General features: G+C 38.1%; 1 protein-coding gene across 8 annotated transcripts in view; it reads right to left on the bottom strand.

The window, feature by feature from the left end:
- Window positions 1–1,895: 1,895 nt before the first annotated feature.
- Window positions 1,896–21,199, bottom strand: part of ASB3 (ankyrin repeat and SOCS box containing 3) — a 111,615-nt gene continuing 92,311 nt past the window's right edge. For 7 of the 8 annotated variants that reach the window (XR_014839436.1, XM_013992808.3, XM_085015667.1 and 4 more), the window contains one exon: window positions 1,896–3,677. Coding sequence is in view for 7 of the 8 variants with exons in the window: in XM_085015667.1 (XP_084871793.1) it covers window positions 3,472–3,677 (206 nt within the window). In the remaining variant the exon portion in view is untranslated. 8 annotated transcript variants of the gene reach the window in all.

The following is a 21,199-nucleotide window of genomic DNA, read 5'->3' as shown; positions in this document are numbered from 1 at the left end:
ACACAGAGGTGTGTAACTGCTCTAGGAAGTAGGACCATCAGAAAGCTGCATATATTGGGAGTTCCCGTCATGGCTCAGTGGTAACAAACCTGACCAGTGTCCATGAGGACACAGGTTCAATCCCTGGCCTCGCTCACTGGGTTAAGGATCCGGCATTGCCATGAGCTATGCTGTAGGTCAGTCTTGGCTCAGATCCTGTGTTTCTGTGGCTGTGGTACAGGCCGGCGGCTATAGCTCTGATTCGACCCCTAGCCTGGGAACTTACATATGCAGCAGGTGCGGCCCTTAAAACAAAAAAAGAGACTGGCTGACAGAAAGCTACCTATCAAGACTTGGGTAAAGGAAGAGGGAAACAAAGAAATGATGTTTAATGACTACACCTATACACAACAACACGAATGAATCTGTAAACTTGGACAAAAGTAACAGGAAACAAAGGTGGGCATAGTGTATGATTCCAGAGAAAACTGATTTTTGGTGCTAGAATGCAAGAGTGGTTACCCTTCCAGCAAGAGCACAGTGACTAGGATAGCCACAAAGAGAACTTCTGGGATGCTAGTACTGTTCTGTTTCTTAAAATGTATGCTGAGCGCATAGCTGTCTTCATTTTGTAAAAATACAGTTGAACATGTTTGAACTGTATGGGTTTATGTATGTGCAGATTTTTTCTCAATAGGAATACTGCAATACTATACAATCTGCAGTTGACTGGACCTATGGTTGCCTGAATCCACAGATACAGAAGGCTAACTGCAAGTCAAACGCAGATTTTTCAACTGTGCAGAGGGTAAGTACCCCTAATCTCCGTGTTGTTTAAGGGTCAACTGCAATCGGTCTGCATATTTATGACTTGTGTACTTCCTTTACACGTGTTAAACATCAATAAAAAACTTACCTAAAGAAAAAAAAAGAAACAATGTTCAGATCACGGCTACTACATCAAATGATCACAAAAGAATGTCCCATGACAGGAAGGATCAGCAGGATATATACCTCAAGAACATCAGATCAAAGAAAGGTAAACTCTTGACAACTTTTTTTTTTTTTTTTTTTTTTTTTTTTTGCCTTTTCTTGGACCACTCCCACGGCATATAGAGGTTCCCAGGCTAGGGGTTGAATTGGAGCTGTAGCCGCCGGCCTACACCACAGCCACAGCAACACAGGATCCTTAACCCACTGAGCAAGGGTAGGGATCGAACCCGCAACCTCATGGTTCCCAGGCGGATTCACTAACCACCGTGCCACGACGGGAACTCCTTAACAACTTTTATTAAAACTGATTCATGGAAGTTCCCATCATGGCTCAGTAGAAACAAATTTGACTAGCACCCATGAGGATGCAGGTTCAATCCCTGTTCATCCACCATTGCCATGAGCTGTGGTGGAGGTTGAAGATGTGGCTCAGATCTGATGTTGCTGTTGCTGTGGCTGCTGCATAGGCCGGCGGCCATAGCTCCAATTTGACCCCTAGCCTGGGAAACTCCATGTGTTGTGGAGGCGGCCCTAAAAAGCAAAACAAAAAAACAAACAAAAAAAACCCACCTGACTCATGTTCTGCTCTGGGTAATATGTACCACCATTAGAGAACTCTGTATGGAGTTCTTCATCAGGCTCACTGTGGCCTTAAGAGTATTAAAGCACTATGGTGCATGTAGGGCAGAGCTTAACACTCACACTAACTAGATGTGTCATTTTGATCAGAAGCTATAACTATAATTCACCTACCTTTAGATACTTTCAGATGAGATTTCTCACTATTCAGTCATAAAAACATAAATATTTTATTACAAAAGTCTAAAAGATAGGTTATATACAGTAAGTAAAATCATTAATGTTTTAACTACTAAGGGTTTTTAAAATCTCTGAAATACAGATTTTTAATAAGAGACCAATGATAAGGTATGAATAGTTTTTTATTGCATATTTTAACATGAACAAAAACACGTGAGAAGATTCACCCTCAAATATAAACATTATAAACATTCTATGTACAGTGGACCCTAACAAAAAACTGGTTGTTTTAAAATCAGAGCATAGGTAGGGTTTGGAAAAATAAAGATGTGGACAACATTTTTAAAATATTACATAGTACATACTTTTTAAAAATTTATTAACTATTATAATTTCCACGTGTTTTTTCCATATCCACCCTTATTCCTGCCCATATTCCCATATTCAAACTCTATCTCCATCCCATAGGCAGCAACCAGGGCTGAGTTTAGTCATCTCCCTGGACCTTAAAAATGTCTGCATCACTTGGTATCCAGTCATCACTGCCTTTTTTTTTTTTTAAATCAAATAACAAACAGCTATCAGAGATGGATCTGGCTGACCCACTCCCATCTATTTTAAGTCACAGGATCCCAACAGGAGAGAATACTTGTCCTCCTTTGGGCCCCACGTCTGGGTCTATTATTACAGTAATGTTTTCATAACCTTTCTCGCAAGGCTGGTGCCCCCAGCTGCTTATCACAGCTCTCTTGATTCGGTATTTAGTCCTCTCTGACTCTAGATTCAGATCAAACAATTGTAAAACTAATGAGGCAGTGTCTCATTAACTTAGGATTCTAAGGTGTAAATTTCATGGACTATTTGAAACATATCTAGATAGTAAAATGGAGACACGCTATAATATTAATAGAACCAGCAATCACTGCTTCATAGGATCAAAGCTGCTCTCTGATTTGGAGGCTGAATGGAGCTTTAGAGTTTTATTTGATACTGAGTGATTCAGGAATACATATCTTTCTTTAAAGATGGTATTTCAGAAATGCCTCTTCCAGTCTCCTAATAACGTAAATGTTGGTAAAACACACATTTATCTCAAATACCAACCTATTTTTTTTTTCAACTAAGCATATCTTTGCATTCAGGTCTATTCTTGCCTTTGCATTTAGCTAAAGAGAGTATCAAGGAACTGGAAAAAAGAGCAAAATGATTCATTTTAAAAAAAGAATTCTCCCTGAGTTTACCTGTGAAAAGCCAATGAATTTCAATTCTTTATAACAGTGACTGAATTAAAACATGAAAATGGAATATAAGATAGTTCTTTTATAAACATAAGAGATACTCAACCTCAAATAAAATAACAGATTCAACTCCGCTATGCACACTTTCAGTGAAGACTGATGCATTCCATCCTGAGCCCTAGCTCTAGGCAACACAGAATCATTGCAGGAAATATGTCATGTTTAGCACTAGAAGCAGCACCACAGTTTATTAACAGAATAAAGCAGAAAATGGCTAGGTAAATGAATACTACAACAAAGTGTACTGGTAATGAAACCGCAATAAAGTAACATAAGGGAGGTTTACAATAGCTTTTTTATTTAAACCAAGAAAACTAGTTGTAAACATTTGCATTAATCAATCATATAAATAAAAATCATCTTTTGTGACCATGAAATTATGAAGAATTTATACTCCATGGCTCCTTGTCTTAGTGGTTTTCAGACCAAGACATGAGCTGTGTTAAGTAGCTTCACTGATTTCTTCATCTTGAATAACTGCCAGTTCTGGAATTTCATTCATCCTCAGAACCTCTGCATACAGCAAATAATCATGTAGGCTTCTGGGAAGAGGCAACTGATGGATAAAATTATCACATCGTAGGTGTTCTGGTTTTAGACTAGACCGAATTTCCACACGACAAAGGTGGGTCAGTGATGGAACAGAGGCTGGAGAAACAAACAAGAAAAGGAAGATAAAAAACTTTTAACTAGAAAGTTTTAACAGTACTTTAAGGTAAATGCCCCTTTTTTTCCCTACCTCTGCGTAAAAAAGAGAAGTAATCTATACTTAGACTTACTTTGGAAAGATTACTTGGGCCCGGATGATCACAATAAACTATTATTCTTTTTACAGTCTTCACCTAGTTCCTCTCTCCTTCCAATTTCTGGCCACATATTCCAAAATAAGTACCCAGGGCCATATAAAACTAAATGTTCACATTCTAAATAGCTGACAATACCAGTTGGGACTTAAGATATGGATGGTCTAACTTTAGAAATGAAAGAAGCTCAGAGTAGCAAATGTTATTTCCCTCTTACTTTTACTGCAAAGACCTACCACATCAAGTGAATAAGAATGTAGCTTAAGTTTGGCTCTTTTAATCCATGATATAGAATGAAACTGACACATAGAGAAAAGGAACATTTGTCAAGTGTCTGCTATGCCCTATGCCCATACACATTCTCTTTTTATCTTCATTAACCTTGTGAGGTATATATTATCATGCAGGCATAGAGATAATAAAACAAGACATTTAAAAAGAGGTTAAAGTAACTTTCCAAAGGTCATAAATCTTTGTACATGGTAGACCAGGATTCGAACTCAAGTGTATATGACCCCAAAACATGAATGTGTACATACTGCTGCCAAAAGCTAATAACCAATTAAAGGATAATTCACATACGCTTAACTAAGAATTGTATGGGAGTTCCCATCATGACTCAGTGGTAACAAACCCGATTAGTATCCATGAGAACGCAGGTTCAACCCCTGGACTCTCTCAGTGGTTAAGGATCGGTGTTGCTATGAGTTGTGGGGTAGGGTGCAATCGCAGCTTGGATCCAGTGTTGCTATGGCTAAGGCGTAGGCCAGCAGCTACAGCTCCAATTTGACCCCTAGTCTGGGAACCTCCATATGCTGTGCATTCGGCCCTAAAAAAAACAAAAAACAAAACAAACAAAAGAAAGAATTGTAAGATAGTGGTTTCATTTTGCAGGATGAAAAGAGTTTAACTAAAGAGGTTAATGTCCGTGAAAAGTAAAAGTGCTAAAAACAGTTAGTGGTTTTATGTGAATCAAATCTAATGCCTTTTATTAGTCTAAGAAATCTTTTATAAATCCCTGTGAAATCCACCAATGATTAACGGACCAAGATCAGAGCAGCAGCAAAGACAAGTACTCTCAAGAGTCCAGCTGATATCAGACTAGCTGGTCTGACTCCAAGTCTAAGATTCTTTCAACTGTGATATTTCACAGGACCTGAGACATGCGAATTCTCTAACATCCACATCATCTTCCAAACCACTGAAGTTAGCCCATCAACTTATAATTTGTTTAAGCTTATTGGTTTAAGTTTAGTTTAGTTCATTCAGAGTTTGAGAAACTCCTCAAACCATAGTGTTTCAAAATTCCAATAAGAAAGGCAACCAGAGTCATCTGATTTTGTACATAAAACACAATCTAAGAAGAGTATTATCTTAAACTGTAAGTCACACAGACTCATTATAAAAAAATAAGAGTACCACATCTAAAATACATAGCACATTTATTTTGACTCTTTTCATCTCCATATATTGTTTAAATTTTACCCTTTTCAGTAAACTTAAAGGAAGTATCATCATTCTCACTTATGAGAAAACAGATAAAGGAAACACTGGGAGGGGTTAGCAGGAAAACTAAATGAACAACAAGGTCAAACTGCAAATCCACACCCCCCGCCCCCACCCAGCCCCAGTTTTGCAAAGGAGTAAGCAGGTTCAATTTCAACAAGCAGAATTTCAACAACTATCATCATAAGGAAGACTCTCAGTGACATCAGGAGCAACAACTGGTCACTGCAGATGCACAAATGTAATAAAAATTTTGGAAATGAGCATAATTGATTCCTGGTGAGCACACAACTCAGCTAGTAGGGGCAAAAGGATGTTGGCACACTAGAAAGTGGCCTATCAGCTACAAACACTGAGCATGTTATGGGCATAGTCAGACGGGACTGACAGAGAAGATGATAAGACTAGAGTGCATGGGTTAAAGTGAGATTGGTTAAGGGAATTTCTACTTATATTCGATTAAAGTTTAACATGCATCTTGTTAAACTGAAATCCCCTCACTCTGCACATTCTTGCTAATGTAGATACCACACATTCAGAAGGAAGATAAAAGGATGGCCGTGCAACCTGGAGGAGAGCTGCCCGTTCGAATCTTTAGCTTCTTCCACTTCTACAATTTGACAGACCATACTGACTTACAAATGCCTCAGGCCAACTGAGGAGACTTCCCCTAGTTGTTCCACAGGCTCCTGCAGTGCAGACAAGCCTTTCCAGGTCATCTGACTACCCCACTTTTGCCCCATCTTTATTTATTTATTTTTCTTTTTTGGCTGCACCCGAGACATATGGAAGTTCCAGGTCCACAATCAAATCAGAGCTGCAGCTGCAACCCACGCCACAGCTGTAGCAACACCAGATCCTTAACCTACTGTATCACAGCGGGAACTCCAGTAGCCCTATCTTTAAAACTAAATAAACCATATGTTTATGCTAATATGTGTGTGTAAGACTAATCATCTGTGATCAAGCCAAATGGACCAGTACGCACTTGTTATGGGAATCTTAAGTGACTTGCCTATGTTGATACCATACATCAACAACAGAGCTGACACCAGATCTGAAACAGGAGGGAAGTGGGCAGGGTACCACCCTTAAAAGAATGAAATAGTCCTTGAGAATATGACAAATACTGGTTAGAACCAACTAGGTCCAAGATGGTGGATGATGTGACTTCCAGTGGACCTTTAGCTTCATTATATGCTCATTTTAAGACATCAGCCGAATGACACACCCACAGGTGCCATGACAGTTCAGAAGCCAACCATAAAAGGCCAAAGTGGATGGTGGCTCAATTCTTGGAAACCCCTGCCCCTTCCCAGAAATAGGTGGAATAATCCTTTAGCCTATGAAACTGCCCAGCTCATAAAAACTCACTACCCCATACTTAGGGGCCCCTCGCCCTCTTACCTCTTGCTTTTGAGATGGCCCACACTCCGTATGAGGAGTGTGTTTCTCCCAGGACCACTCCCTGTTCTTTTGAGACGGCCCATACCTTGTCTATTTCTCAATAAATCTACCTCTTACCTTTCCCTTTGCCTCTTGCCGAATTCTTTCTGTGCCAAGATGTAAAGAACCTGAACTTCACTAAGTCCTGGGACCAGGTGTGGGATTTTAACTAAAAGACAGTGGCTTCAAGTCCCAAACTGAATTTTGGCCGGGTGTGAGTCCCTGCCCATGGGTTTGAGTCTCAGTCTGCGTCTTGGCTATTTCGAGTCCCAGCACATGAGTTTGAGTCCCAGCACATGGCTCTCAATCTGAGGTGTATGGTCTCAGATCCGAATGATTTGACTCCAAGTCTAAGGTTCTTTAAACTGTGATAAGCCCCAAGTAATTCTCTAAAATCTTCTAAACCAGTGAAACTATCACAAGTTTCAGTAGATCTTTCCATTCAATAATAATAAAAAAAAAAAAAAAGAGGAAAGGGTATATATAGTTACTTTAGTTACTGGTTCCAATTTTAACTGCACCATTTTGGTTTTCTTCCTGTGAGCACGATAGGTCACTGGCCTGATGAACAATTAGAGGCAAAAACTGTAACTATTTGATTAATAAATCTGTGGATTTATTAACATACACAATAATATACCCGTCAGTGCCATCTTAGTTTAATATGCCAATGAATACTAAGAGAACAGCATAATCACATATGTAATATTTCAAAGCAGGTGAAATTCCTATGAAAGTTTTAGTGATGCATAGTATTTCCAGATGTGCTGCCACTAGGCTGAGCGAAGATCAAACTATGCCTTGAATTTATAATGTGAAAAAGCCCAGAAGCTTTATTTAAAACATAGCCTTTATGAAAACCTGTTAAAACCAGATTTTATTTTGTCAAATATATTTCTTTTCCTACATTATGGCACTGATAGTAACCTAGAAAATGATGTCTGAAACCATACTATACTTTTAAGTCATTTTTCTGACCCAATCATTGTCAAGTTAATATGTTAAACTCAGTTTATCTTGAGATCTATTAGCAGGCAAAAGCAACTGTTAACTCTTTATTTCTATATAAAAGACTCCCATTTTGTTAATTCTGTTGTATGCTCACAGAACAATCAAAACAGAAGGTCACATGTTATATGAAATTGTACTAAAACCAAAACAAGGATCAAAATAAACCCTACAATTCCTAATTCATTCTGCTTATGAATGCCAAGTTTACCATGGCACGGAAATGTATGGATACTATACATACCCACTATCTATATTTTTCACAATCGTTCATCTCTAACCTGCCCTTGTGTTTAGGATGCATCTGGCTAAATTTTATTTCTATGTTTCCTCTGCATGGCTTTCCAAATCAAATGTATTCATTTGACTTCTGGGCCATCTACTACAGTGTATATTTTCTTCATTAATATAATGTCTTCATGGTCCCACCCTTTTGTTCTCAGTCTTAAGTTACTTGTATAGTCTCTCTCCCACTGATTACAACTAAAAACTTAGACAAAATACAAAAAAATTACTTGAGGGCTTTAAAGAATAAATAAGAGACAGATTAGGGCAGGAAATCAAAACTTAAAGAATGACCAGTAGAAGAACAGCAAGAATGGAATGAATGGAAAAAGCACCACCCAGTAATAAGCCCTGAGCTGGAGTTGATGAGCCTTATTAACTAGTTGTGTGACCTTTAGCAAGTCATTTAAATGCTCTGACCTTCAGTTCCTCTTTGAGAAGTGCATCTAATGCCTCACCTATAAAATGGACATAACTGGGAGTTCCTGCTGTGGCTCAGTGGATTAAGAATCGGACTAGTATCCATGAGGATGCGGGTTCAATCCCTGGCCTTGCTCAGTGGGTTAGGGAATCCAGCATTGCCATGAGCTGTGGTGTGTGTAGGTTGCAGACACAGCCTGGATCCCATGTTGCTGTGGTTGTGGTGCAGGCCAGCAGCTGCAGCCATGATTCAACCCCTAGCCTGGGAACTTCCATATGCCACAGGCGCAGACCTAAAAAGTAAAAAAAAAAAAAAAAAAAAAAAAAAAATGGACATAATTGAAACCTCCACATCAAAAGGCTGCTAAGGTAGAACACATTTGCAAAAGCATTTTTTTTTCTTTTGCTGTTTAGGGCTGCACCCGCAGCATATGGAGGTTTCCAGGCTAGGGGTCAAATTGGAGCTGCAGCTGCTGGCCTACACCACACTTCATGGCAATGCCAGATCCTTAACCCACTGACTGAGGCCAGTGATCAAACTTGCGTCCTCACGGATGCTAGCCAGATTCATTAACTGCTGAGCCACAACAGGAACTCCGAAAGCATTTTATAAATTGTAAAATATCATACAAATCCTAGGCACCATGATCTAATGATCTTCAAATGTTTTGATTGCACCTCCAGTTTGTGAAGTTTTTGAGTACATAACCCCAACATGTAGATATTTACACACATATAAATTATACATGTATACTATTAAATTAACATTATTTGCAGTAAGAACAAATAAAACATAAAATAAGATACATATTTAAAATAACTTCACTCACTTATTAAAGATAGAAACCCTTTTCACCTTTACTAAAAATATTAAAAATAACAAAGTGATCAACTAAGCCTCATTAATTTAATTCACAGTGACATGGCAATTTCAAGATTCAGCTCAAAGTCCAATCTATTTTGATACCTGGTTATAAACGTTGATGTAGTTGAAAAAATATCTTACAAAAAGTGGAGTTTTCCATCTTGGCACACTGGAAATGAATATGACTAGGAACCATGAGGCTGCAGGTTAGATCCCTGGCCTCACCAGTGGGTTAAGGATCCGGCATTGCTGTGAGCTGTGGTGTCGGTTGTAGATGCAGCTTGGATCTGGCATTGCTGTGGCTGTGGTATAAGGCCAGCAGCTATACCTCCGATTAGACCCCTAGCCTGGAAACCTCCATATGCCTCAGGAGTGGCCCTAAAAAGAAAAAAAAGAAAAAAATATCTTACAAAAAGCATGTAGATTCAAACAAGAGGACTACATCATGGCATGGATAAACTAATCAGGATACTAACCTAACACACGGAGCAATTATGCAAAATTTTTATCAAAATTCATTTGGTAAATTTTAATTTTTCCTGATATTAATCAGTTTTTAAGCTAATTAATAGTTTAACTTTTTCATATTTTTATTAAGTGCATTCAAAGTCCAGGGAAACCGTTTCAAATTATTTTAAGTGTATCAATATGAGAGTTTTTCTAGGTAATGTACATTGTTTTTGACAAGAAAATCACATAACAAAAGAAATACTACCAGCATCTGTTTTCAAAATCATCTGCCAGAGTTCTCACTGTGGCGTGGTGGGTTAAGAATCCAACTGCAGCCGCCAGGGTCACTGTGGAGGTGTGGTTTCAATTCCCAGCCTGTCACAGTGGGTTAAAGGATCTAGAGTTGCTGCAACTGTGGCAGAGGTTACAGCTGTAGCTTGGATTCACTCCCTGGCCTAGGAACTTCCACATACCACAGGTTTAGACACACACACACACACACACAAAATCACCTCCCCATAGCAAAGTTTCTTTTGGAAAGCAGTTTCTTCCTCACTCAGTTAAAATATCACTTTTACTTTACATCAACATTATTTTAGAAAATATATACGAGGTCTCATACTACTTAAAGCTGTTTGTTACCAAGGGAAAAAAAAAAAAAGGTTGGGAAAATTGGAACATTTGTATTTTTACAAAATAAAAGTAACAGTTCATCTTTAAGTTCAAGGACTCTTTTTTATATTGTCACAAGATAAAGAGCAAAACTCTGGATGTACAAACAATAATCACGGTCACTCCCATCTCATTATAAAATACTACAAAGACTGTATATTTTAAAGGTCATGATTTCATAAAATTATTCACAACATTATTACTTCATGCAATTCTGGTTTCAACTCCTTTCCTATATTAGTCTGACTATTGATGATGCAGTAAATTCATTTCGTGTGTGATGGTATCCATTTCCTTACATTTACAAAGAAGTGAGCCACTCCATCAGAGTCAGTCCATCTTACACAGCTTTTTTAAAAGAATTTTTTTATTAAATAAGTCATTATAGTTGTAAATATATCCTTTCCAGTACATATTTCCTTTAGTGGCTCTCTGAAAAGTAACTATTTTTTTACTGAGACAGAATCTTAAATACCCTAAGCTGAGACATGTTATAAATATTATATATCTTCTTTCAACTTAGTACACCATACTTCCTACCTGCAAGGTTGTATTTTTGCTCTTTTCTTTAACTCTTTAGCAATGTTTCATATGCTCCTTTCAACAGTATTTGCTAATAAGAAATGCATTTTACTTTGTTCCCACATTATTTCAGCCAGTTTTACTGTAGCAGCAAGAACATATGTTTTCCCAATGGATAACTTTTTGCCTTTTCACTAGTGAATAGGGAAACTTAAAAGGAGCTCATTATGTCCAGTAAATTTTATAAAAGTAATGGATTGAGTATCATATGATGTTTTGGGTGCTTAGAGTGTCTTGCTGATTATGATATTTTCATTACCTAATATCTCAGTGCATACTAAATACTAATGTCAAGGCTCACTGTTAACATTAATAAAGGTGAACCATATTTTAAATACTTTTCTTGATACTTTTAAACTTCTCATCAGCAGATACTGGGTAGTCAGCATTTTTATCATATGACATGACTATCTGGTAAGAATAGAAGAGCAGCTCTGTGATTATTTTATTGGTTCACTTGTACTGATACCTTTAGTATTATCCACATAAAACATTATTTTTGCAGACATCTTTTTAAGCCACTTGATCAATTTTTGAGAACTGATTAAGTTAAAACTGGATGATGTAATCACAGGTCCACCAAATGATCACACAGGAATTACAATTTATTAAAGTACACCACAAGTACAGGTACCTGGTCACTCACTTTGGGAAGCACAAGCCTAACACATATAGATATGCAGGTACAAGGTTGGGCCGTGTGTGTTAAGTGGGGGAAAAAAAAAAAAAAGATGAAAGCTCAATTCCTACAACTACAACTTCACTGTTAGAGAAAAGATCAGGTGAAAGGGAACTTATTGATGTGCAAATTCACTTACCTCTCTCCCACTTTTAGGATGTCTCCCTCTGGAATACTTGAAAATTAAGTAAAATCATCTAGCCTAAGCATTTTCCTGTGGTAATCAAATTAAAGAATGAATCATGGTCTCAGAATCTCTCAGAAAATAAAAATTCATTCTTCATTTCCCTAACTTGTTTAGGGAACTCTAATGCATTAGTCTGAGAAAATAGGAAAAAATTAAGCTTACTATTATAAAGTAAATTTTAACTCCCTCCGAAACCTTTCCAGAAAGTTTTCAGGAACTTTCTACCTATTCTCTTATAAACAAACTCGCTTTCATCTGGAAGACTGTACAGAACACTCACTCCACCTCCTGTCCTCACAGAAGCCTGATCCTCCCCCCCAAATTACTTTGTTCACCAATTTCTAAGATACAGTTTTCTCATGCTTCCAGACCTTGTCACACCTATCACCAAGTCTCGGAGGCAGTTTCAGCATTCTCATAGTTCTTCTGTGCCACTTTCAGACCCATATTTTTCTGTCTTTCAATTCCAAAATACACCAGAGTTTGCTCTCCTTTACTGCACTACACCTGACCAGTAGTATCACTGAGACCTCGAGTCCCAATTCCTCCTGCTGTCTAGTCTATTAGATTCCTTCCTTTCTCATTTCTTTACCTATTTGGCAGAATTTCATAGGCCCATCACTTATGCTATTTTTTTTCTTTTTTTTCTTTTTTTTTTTTTATTATTTTCCCACTGTACAGCAAGGGGGTCAGGTCATCCTTAGATGTATACATTGCAGTTACAGTTTTTTCCCCCACTTATGCTATTTTATTTTATCATCCTCAGTTCTTCTGTACCTGGTCTGACAATCCTCAGGACCAATCTAACCATTTTCCTTCTGAACCCCAATACAGAGAAAGTGAAGAGAGGCTGGGAAAAAAATTACCATATAATCATATGGACTATACTACTTCCAACCTCCACTGGCCCACAGAATGCTCAGCAAATCTCTCACTGGTTCCCAGTTTCCCACAACAACCATCCTAAATCAAGTCTCTCCTATCTACTCTCCCTTCAGTTTCCTTCTTGGCAAGGTTTTACCTCCTACTTCTAAGAAAAGGTAGGAGATCTTCTAGGCTCTCATTCTCTGAGTTTCTAATACTCAAACTATAAATTTACGTATACCCATCCCATCCTCATCTCTCTTCTGCTTCTCAAAGAAAGAGGCCTATTTGAGGCTAATCCCATCTCCCTCTGTCTTATCTGAAATCCTATATATAAATGACCACTTTTATATCCAAATATTTAATCTAATGTTTTCCTTAAACAAATTGAGACCCCTTAGTCAAAAAACATCTTCAAGCTTCTCTCATCTTAAAAAGAAAAAGAGCATTCTGCCATGGCCCTGCATTATTTCCTTTTAACTAAAGACCTATGCTTATTTTTTTCAGTCATAGATTCTAAATCAGTGTCTGATACCTAGCTGACCCGTAATTAAAGAACCCACTCACTAAGAAATTAATGAATAGAAATAGCTAGATTTGTAAATGCCTACCCACAGAAATATTACATTATAGTTTCTCTTAACTACAGACTTCTGTCTATGGCCCACATTTGTAACTAACTGAAATTATAGATTGAGTGGCTAAAAGTTCTCAAATGAACAAGCTGTCAAAAACTAAAGCTCCTGTCCTAACTTCCTTTCCCCCCAAAATAAATACTTGGGATTCGAAAAATAATTTTCTTTTGTTTTAATTAGGATATAGTTGTCCCAGTGGTCTGCCTGCACATGTATCCAATGAAGTACATACATGAAGAGTAAAATGGGCTTGCAAATAATATTGGTGATCTGATACTTAATGACACTTAAAATTGTTTTTTTTTTTCCGGTCATGTCCATGGCATGCAAAAGTTCTGGGGCCCAGGAATTGAACCCACACCACCACAGCTACTTTGAGCCACAGCAGCAACAATGCCAGATCCTTAACCTGATAAGCCATTAGGGAACTCCAAAAAATTCTGTTTTAATTGCTCTAGGGCAACACTTTCTCCTATCTTAAATTACCAATAGATTGCTGACAATATCAAAGCAGTTTTAACAGCAAAATGTCCCAGCAAATGTGGATACAACTCATTAGTAATTAGTTTACTAAGGATTTTCCTACCCCTCCCACACACACACAAAACAAATCTACCATTTGGATTTATAAGAGGCTGTGTGAAGTTAAAATGATAAATCATAAATGGGCAAATGGACCTTGTTAAAATTTTAAGTTAACTATGGAGTTCCCATAGTGGTGCAGTGGAAATGAATCTGACTAGGAACCATGAGGTGGCGGTTTCGATCCCTGGCCTCGCTCAGTGGGTTAAGGCTCCGATGTTGCCGTGAGCTGTGGTGTAGGTCACAGAGGCAGCTCAGATCTGGCATTGCTGTGGCTATGGCATAGGCCTGCAGCTACAGCTCCGATTAGACCCCTAGCCTGGGAACCTCCATATGCCACAGGCACGGCCCTTAAAAGACAAAAAAAAAAAAAATTAAGTTAACTATAAATTTCACTTCAAAAAAAAACTTCACTTTTAAATTCAGTAATAAAGACAGTCCGCAGGACACTGTTAATCAAGGCATGATTCTGCTTAAGTTGTGAAGGCCTACAATTCTGCTAATGTCTGGGAGATCAAGTTTCCTAGTCTACAAACAGAAGGTCATATGCTCAATTTTTGATGATGACAGGCAATTAATGATGGGGCTCTTTCTTTTTTAATTACAGTATAACTGATTTACAGTATTATGCGAATTTCAGGTGTACAACATAGTGGTTCACAATTTTTAAGATTATACTCCATTTATAGTTGTAATAAAATATTGGCTATATTCCCTATGCTATACAGTTTACTACTTACATATGGTAATTTGTACTTCTTAAATCCCCACCCTTATCTTGCCCTTCCCTTTCCCTAAAGGTAACTACTGGTTTCTTCTCTGTACCTGTTGTTATATTCACTAGTTTTATTTTTTAGATTCCGCATGTAAGTGATGATAACACAGTGTTTGTCTTTCTCTGACTTATTTTGCTCATGCAATATCCTTCAAAGTCCACCTATGTTGGAGCAACTGGACTGAATGGCTTCTTAGTTCTCAGTGATAATGCCTCATCCAAATGAATACCATCCAAAAAAAAAAAAAAGCCTCTACATTTAAAAATCACTGTTGACAGTAGGCTCTGAGTCTCACCAAATAATTAGCTTTACCAATTTTATGGGCACAGAATGTGTAACTAGACACAATGCACACATAATCCAATAGGCTTTAAAAGGCAACCCTTTACTCCCCATTATTTCCCCAGTCCCCACCAAACATAGAGACTTTTCAGTTTGTTGAACATTTTATCTAAAACCTGCAAGTTGGGATTCTGTAAATCACCGTTTAAAATAAGGAACAGGTGGGTTTTAGTTGAGCTATTTCAGCAGAGGGCACTTGTATATTACCAAATATACTTTACCTTATTTGTAGCAATTATAATGGTTCCTCCTTGGCCACTGACTTTGGAAAATTATTTGGTTAGGGGTTAGCTTGGTTGTATGTTATGTTGTGCCATGGTAACATATAAATCCAATAAAACTAGTGTCTTAACATAGCAGAAATTTATTTCTTGCTCATGCCAGTCCTCTTCAGGTCTGGTGATGGTTCAAGGCAGGTGTCCTAAAATAATAACTCAGTGTCCCAGGTTACTGCTACCTTGTGTCACCATAATCTCAAACATGGCTTTAAGACTGTCCCAGCCAGGGAAAGTGAGAGCACTGAGAACTCACACCCACTATAACCTATGCTTTGACCACTTATAGCAATCACATAACAATCAAGACTGAAAAGTGCATTCTTCCTGTGTTCTACAGAAGAGGAAAATGAAACAGAACTCGATTAAATGAGGTCTGTCTCTGCCACAATGACAAAATCTATTGTGAAAAACTAGAAATGGCTTGAGTAGACAATTGGAATGCTAGTTAATTATTACCAGGAAAGCACACTTAAAATTTACACTATGTTGCATACTAATTTATATCTCAATAAAGCTGGGAACAAATTATTATTAGAAAGGATTATAGATCAACTATTCTGAAACATAAATTTTGCTTCTGGCCATTATTCCCCAATTTTTAACTGTAAACATTACAATCTCACAAAATAAACTGCCACATATAGCATGGTGTACTTTCCACAAATGTTCTATCTTTAAGAGCATATGAGGAAGGTGCATTGTTCAAAACTAGGAGCACTGCTTAAAGTTCAGAGGAAACCTGGCTTAAACTGTCTATACTTAATCAGCCCACCATATTTAGGAAGGAGTCCTTATAATGGTTCCTTGAATTTTACAATAGAATATTTAGCCTCTGAACTTTTCTTTTACCTCCACTTTTAAGATCAATTGTCTCTTAAAAATACATTCTCGGAGTTGTAGCCTAGCAGGTAAGGATCCAGTGTTGTTACTGCTATAGCGGGTTACCACTGTGGCACAGATTCAATCTATGGCTGGGGAACTGCTGCATGCTGCAAGAATGGCCAAAAAAAATGTTCTCTACTCAATATGCAATATAAAATTGCTGCACTCCGATACTTCTTAGATAGTCTAATTTTGAACTCAGTGCTAACTACTACTTATTAAAAATTGAGTGGACAGTTACCATATTTAGAGAGAACTGCTCAAAGTGCACATAGGTCATTCACCCTCCAGATATTATAAATCTAGCTCTGGTCAAGTCAGAGCAACAGAGAGCTTAGTACCTGGACCACACTGCATACCTAGACCAGACTCAAGAACTGCTTTTAGGAGTTCCCATCGTAGCACAGTGGTTAACGAATCTGACTAGGAACTATGAGGTTGCGGGTTCGATCCCTGGTTCTTGCTCAGCGGGTTAAGGATCCAGTGTTGCTGTGACCTGCAGTGTAGGTCACAGATAAGGCTTGGGTCCCACGTTGCTGTGACTCTGGTGTAGGCTGGCAGTTACAGCTACAGTTGGACCTGTAGCCTGGGAACTTCCATATGCCACGGGTGCGGCCCTAGAAAGACCAAAAAAAAAAAAAAAGAACTGCCTTTATTGAATTATACCTTGGTAATGACAGCAACAGTCCACTTTGAAAAGTGGTAAGACAAAGTCTCGAGAAACCATAGCTACCAAGATATTGTCTAGGAAACTGCCCACCACAAGATCCAAGAATATCTGTAGTTCTGAGCAGTAGGTTTGTTCTGTCTTATGAACTCTCTAACCTAGTGTCAAGGACTAGAGAGCTCAGAGCCAAATTTACAGCCTATCCATAGACAAGGTTCAGATTATCATGACTCCATTTACATCCATCTCCATCTTTATTTTTCTTTTGCTTACACTTTTAACTTCTGCATTACTGTTTTGTGATAATCTATATTTATGAACTGGTTTAAATCATGTTTAGAATGAAGCAAAGGAACACTGAAATGAATAGATCAAGAAAGTTTCAGGGGCCCTTAGAGGATCCTTCATAGGATCCAGATCCATGTAATACTCTGGAGAGAACTGTTCATATTTGATTGAAGGTTCACGACGAACTACATCCAAGGGCTTTTATCCACATCAACATAATTACCTAGACTTGATCTTGGTCAGTTGGTCATGGGTTGGCAAATTTTTTGATTAAAAAGTCCACTGCTATGTGGTTAAATTGATGATTCTAAGAGGTATAAATAGGCACATGATCAAAAAATTGTTATTAAAGCTGCAATCGGTCAGCAAATGCTACCTGGTATATATTTCCTTTCTAATGCAAAATAACATTTTGAAGACAAATTTGATTCAATGATTAAAAGATGAGCAGCAAGAGATTGGTTGTCTTTTCTATTTATAAACTACCAGGGCAAGCTGTTATTTCTTTAACGAGGAAAAGGATGAGGAAAGGAGAATTCTGAGCAAGTATAAGGCATCTCCAAGACCTAAAAAGGGCTTAGAAAAAGAATGGAGAAAATCTTTCCCTTGGGATAGATGCTGGTATACCTAAAGCAGCTAGGGAGCTAAAAATATCTAGGGGCTTACTAATAGTGATAGAGCTACAAGAAATATTTTTTTCCAAAAAAATTAAAGGAATATATTGACAAAGGCAGGGTTTTTTTGTTTTTGTGTTTTTGGCCATACTCAAGGCATATGAAAGTTCCCAGGCTAGGGGCTGAATCAGAGCTGTAGTTGCCAGGCTAAGCCACAGCCACAACCACAGCCACGCAAGATCTGAGCCTCGTTTTCGACTTACACCACAGCTCACAGCAACACCAGATCCTTAACTCACTGAGTGATGCCAGGGACTGAACCTGCGCCCTCATGGATACTAGTTGGGTTCATTAACACTGAGCCACAATGGGAACTCCAAGGCAGATTTTAATAAAATGATATGTTATTGGAGACATCATGTTATTGGAGAAAGTAGGGTGAAAGCAAGACTGTCATACATTTAGAGATGTAATCAAAGAAATGTCTTTGTAAGCCCACTCCCATTAGTGTTAAAACCCTGGCCATGCTTCTGCTTACTAGAAATCCTGCATTTCAAAATCCAAATAAAGGAGGGAAGAATCAGACGACCAATACACAGAAATGGAATACCCTGAAAACTGAAGAAAAAAGGAGAGCCAGGTATATCAAGACAGCTTTGAACTATAGAAAGGAAGAGAATCACAGTCCCATCTGAAACACAGGCATATCCGTTTCTTCCAGCTTTATTAAAATCCAGCATAGTAATGGCTTACAGTATCTGCACACTGAAGAATATCCTGAGAGACTAATGTAGCTAAGAAGACGAACACAGGTGTTTCCTAAATAGTTCTCAATAAAAACAGGATTTAAAAGTCTTTCTGATGCAGAATTTTTAACGGTGGACAATGCGAGACAAAGTGGATCAGGGTTTCTGACTTGGGCACTAGTGATAATTTGGCTAGATAATTCTTTGTTGTGGGGTGCTGCCCTGTGCACTGCAGGGTATTGGGCGGCATCCCCTGGCCTCTAGCCTCAAGATGTCAGTGGAACCCCTAATTGTAACAACAAAAATATCCCCAGTGGGGGCAAAATCATCGCCACTGGTATGGATGAAACAAATAACAAATGGCTGCCAGGGATAACTTACTTGTTTGGAAAATGGCACTCTGAAACCACCTCACCTTCTGAACGAGGAAACAGAAAGAAGGAATATCAGGATTTGCAGGAAAAACAGCAAGTTCAAATTCTGGATATGTCAAAATGTGGGATACCAACTGAAGATGTCCAAAAGTCAGTTGGAAAGAGGTAAAATTGTCACTGTATGCAGATGACAAGATACTATATACAGAAAACCCTAAGGACTCAACCCAAAAACTACTCAAACCCAAAAACTACTCATACAGGTGACATGATACTATATACAGAAAACCCTAAGGACTCAACCCAAAAACTACTTGAACTGAACAACAAATTCAGCAAAGTAGCAGGATATAAGATTAACATTCAGAAATCAGTTGCATTTCTATATACTAACAACAAAATATTAGAAAAGGAATACAAAAATACAATACCTTTTTAAATTGCACCCCCAAAAAATCAAATACCTGGGAATAAACCTGACCAAGGATGTGAATGACTTATATGCTGAGAACTATAAAACATTAACCAAGGAAATTAAAGACGATGCAAAGACATGGAAAGATATTCCATGCTCCTGGGCTAGAAAAATTAATATTGTAAAAATGGCCATACTACCCAAAGCAATCTACAGATTCAATGCAATACCTATCAAATTACCCATGACATTTTTCACAGAACTAGAACAAATGATCCAAAAGTTCATATGGAGCCACAAAAGACCCACAATTGCCAAAGTAATCCTGAGGAACAAAAACCAAGTAGGAGGCATAACTCTCTCAGACTTCGGGCAATATTACAAAGCAACAGTAATCAAGACAGTGTGGTACTGGTACCAAAACAGACATACAGACCAATGGAACAGAACAGAGAATCCAGAAACAAACCCAGACACCTATGGTCAATTAATCTTTGACGAAGGAGGCAAGAATATAAAATGGGAAAAAGTCTGCTTTCAGCGCCATACTGGGAAAACTGGACAGCCACATGTAAATCAATGAAACTGGAACACACCCTCAGACAAAAATTAACTCAAAATAGCTTAAAGACGACACACCATCACACTCCTAGAAGAGAACATCGGCAAAACATTCTCTGACATCAACCTTACAAATGTTTTCTCAGGTCAGTCTCCCAAGGCAACAGAAATAAAAGCAAAAATAAACCAATGGGACCTAATCAAACTAAGAAGCTTTTGCACAGCAAAGCAAACTATTAAAAAAAAACAAAAAGGCAACTTACAGAATGGAAAAAAAACAGTTTCAAATGATGCAACTGACAAGGGCTTAATCTCTAAAATATACAGACTTACACAACTCAACAGCAAAAAAGCCAACAACGCAATGGAAAAATGGGCAAAAGACCTAAACAGAAATTTCTCCAAGGAAGATACACAGATGGCCAACAAGCACATGAAAAGATGCTCAACATCCCTGATTAGTAGAGAAATGCAAATCAAAACTACCATGAGATACCACCTCACACCAGTCAGAATGGCCATCATTAATAAGTCCACAAATAACAAATGCTGGAGGGGGTGTGGAGAAAAGGGAACCCTCCTGCACTGCTGGTGGGAATATAAATTGGTACAAGCACTATGGAAAACAGTATGGAGGTACCTTAGAAAACTAAATACAGAACTAACTTATGACCCAGCAATCCTACTCTTGGGCATATATCCAGACAAAACTTTCCTTGAAAAAGACACATGCACCCATATGTTCACTGCAGCACTATTCACAATAGCTAAGACATGGAAACAACCTAAATATCCATTGACAGATGAATGGATTAGGAAGATGTGGCATATATACACAATGGAATGCTACTCAGCCATAAAAATGAACAAAATAATGCCATCTGCAGCAACATGGATAGAATTAGAGACTCTCACAGTAAGTGAAGTAAGTAAGAAAGAGAAAGACAAATACCATATGATATCATTGGTATCTGGAATTTAATATACGGCACAAATGAACCTCTCCACAGAAAAAAAAAACTCATGAACATGGAGAATAGACTTCAGGTTGCCAAGGGGGAAGGGGAGGGATTGGAAATTTGGGGTTAACAGGTGGAAACTATTGCTTTTGGGATGGATAAGCAATGAGATCCTGCTGTGTAGCACTGGGAACTATATCTAGTCACTTATGATGGAGCATGTTAGTATGAGGAAAAGGAATGTATACGTGTATGTGTGACTGGGCCACTTTGCTGCACAGTAG

Source organism: Sus scrofa, chromosome 3, assembly GCF_054392235.1.
Source record: "Sus scrofa isolate SSC_HxYL_T2T_F1_AM1 chromosome 3, Sscrofa_HxYL_maternal_Yorkshire_Landrace_v2.0, whole genome shotgun sequence".
Classification (NCBI taxonomy): Eukaryota; Metazoa; Chordata; class Mammalia; order Artiodactyla; family Suidae; genus Sus; species Sus scrofa.
The sequence above is the reverse complement of the archived record's forward strand: the minus strand, read 5'-3'. Positions and strand labels throughout refer to the sequence as shown.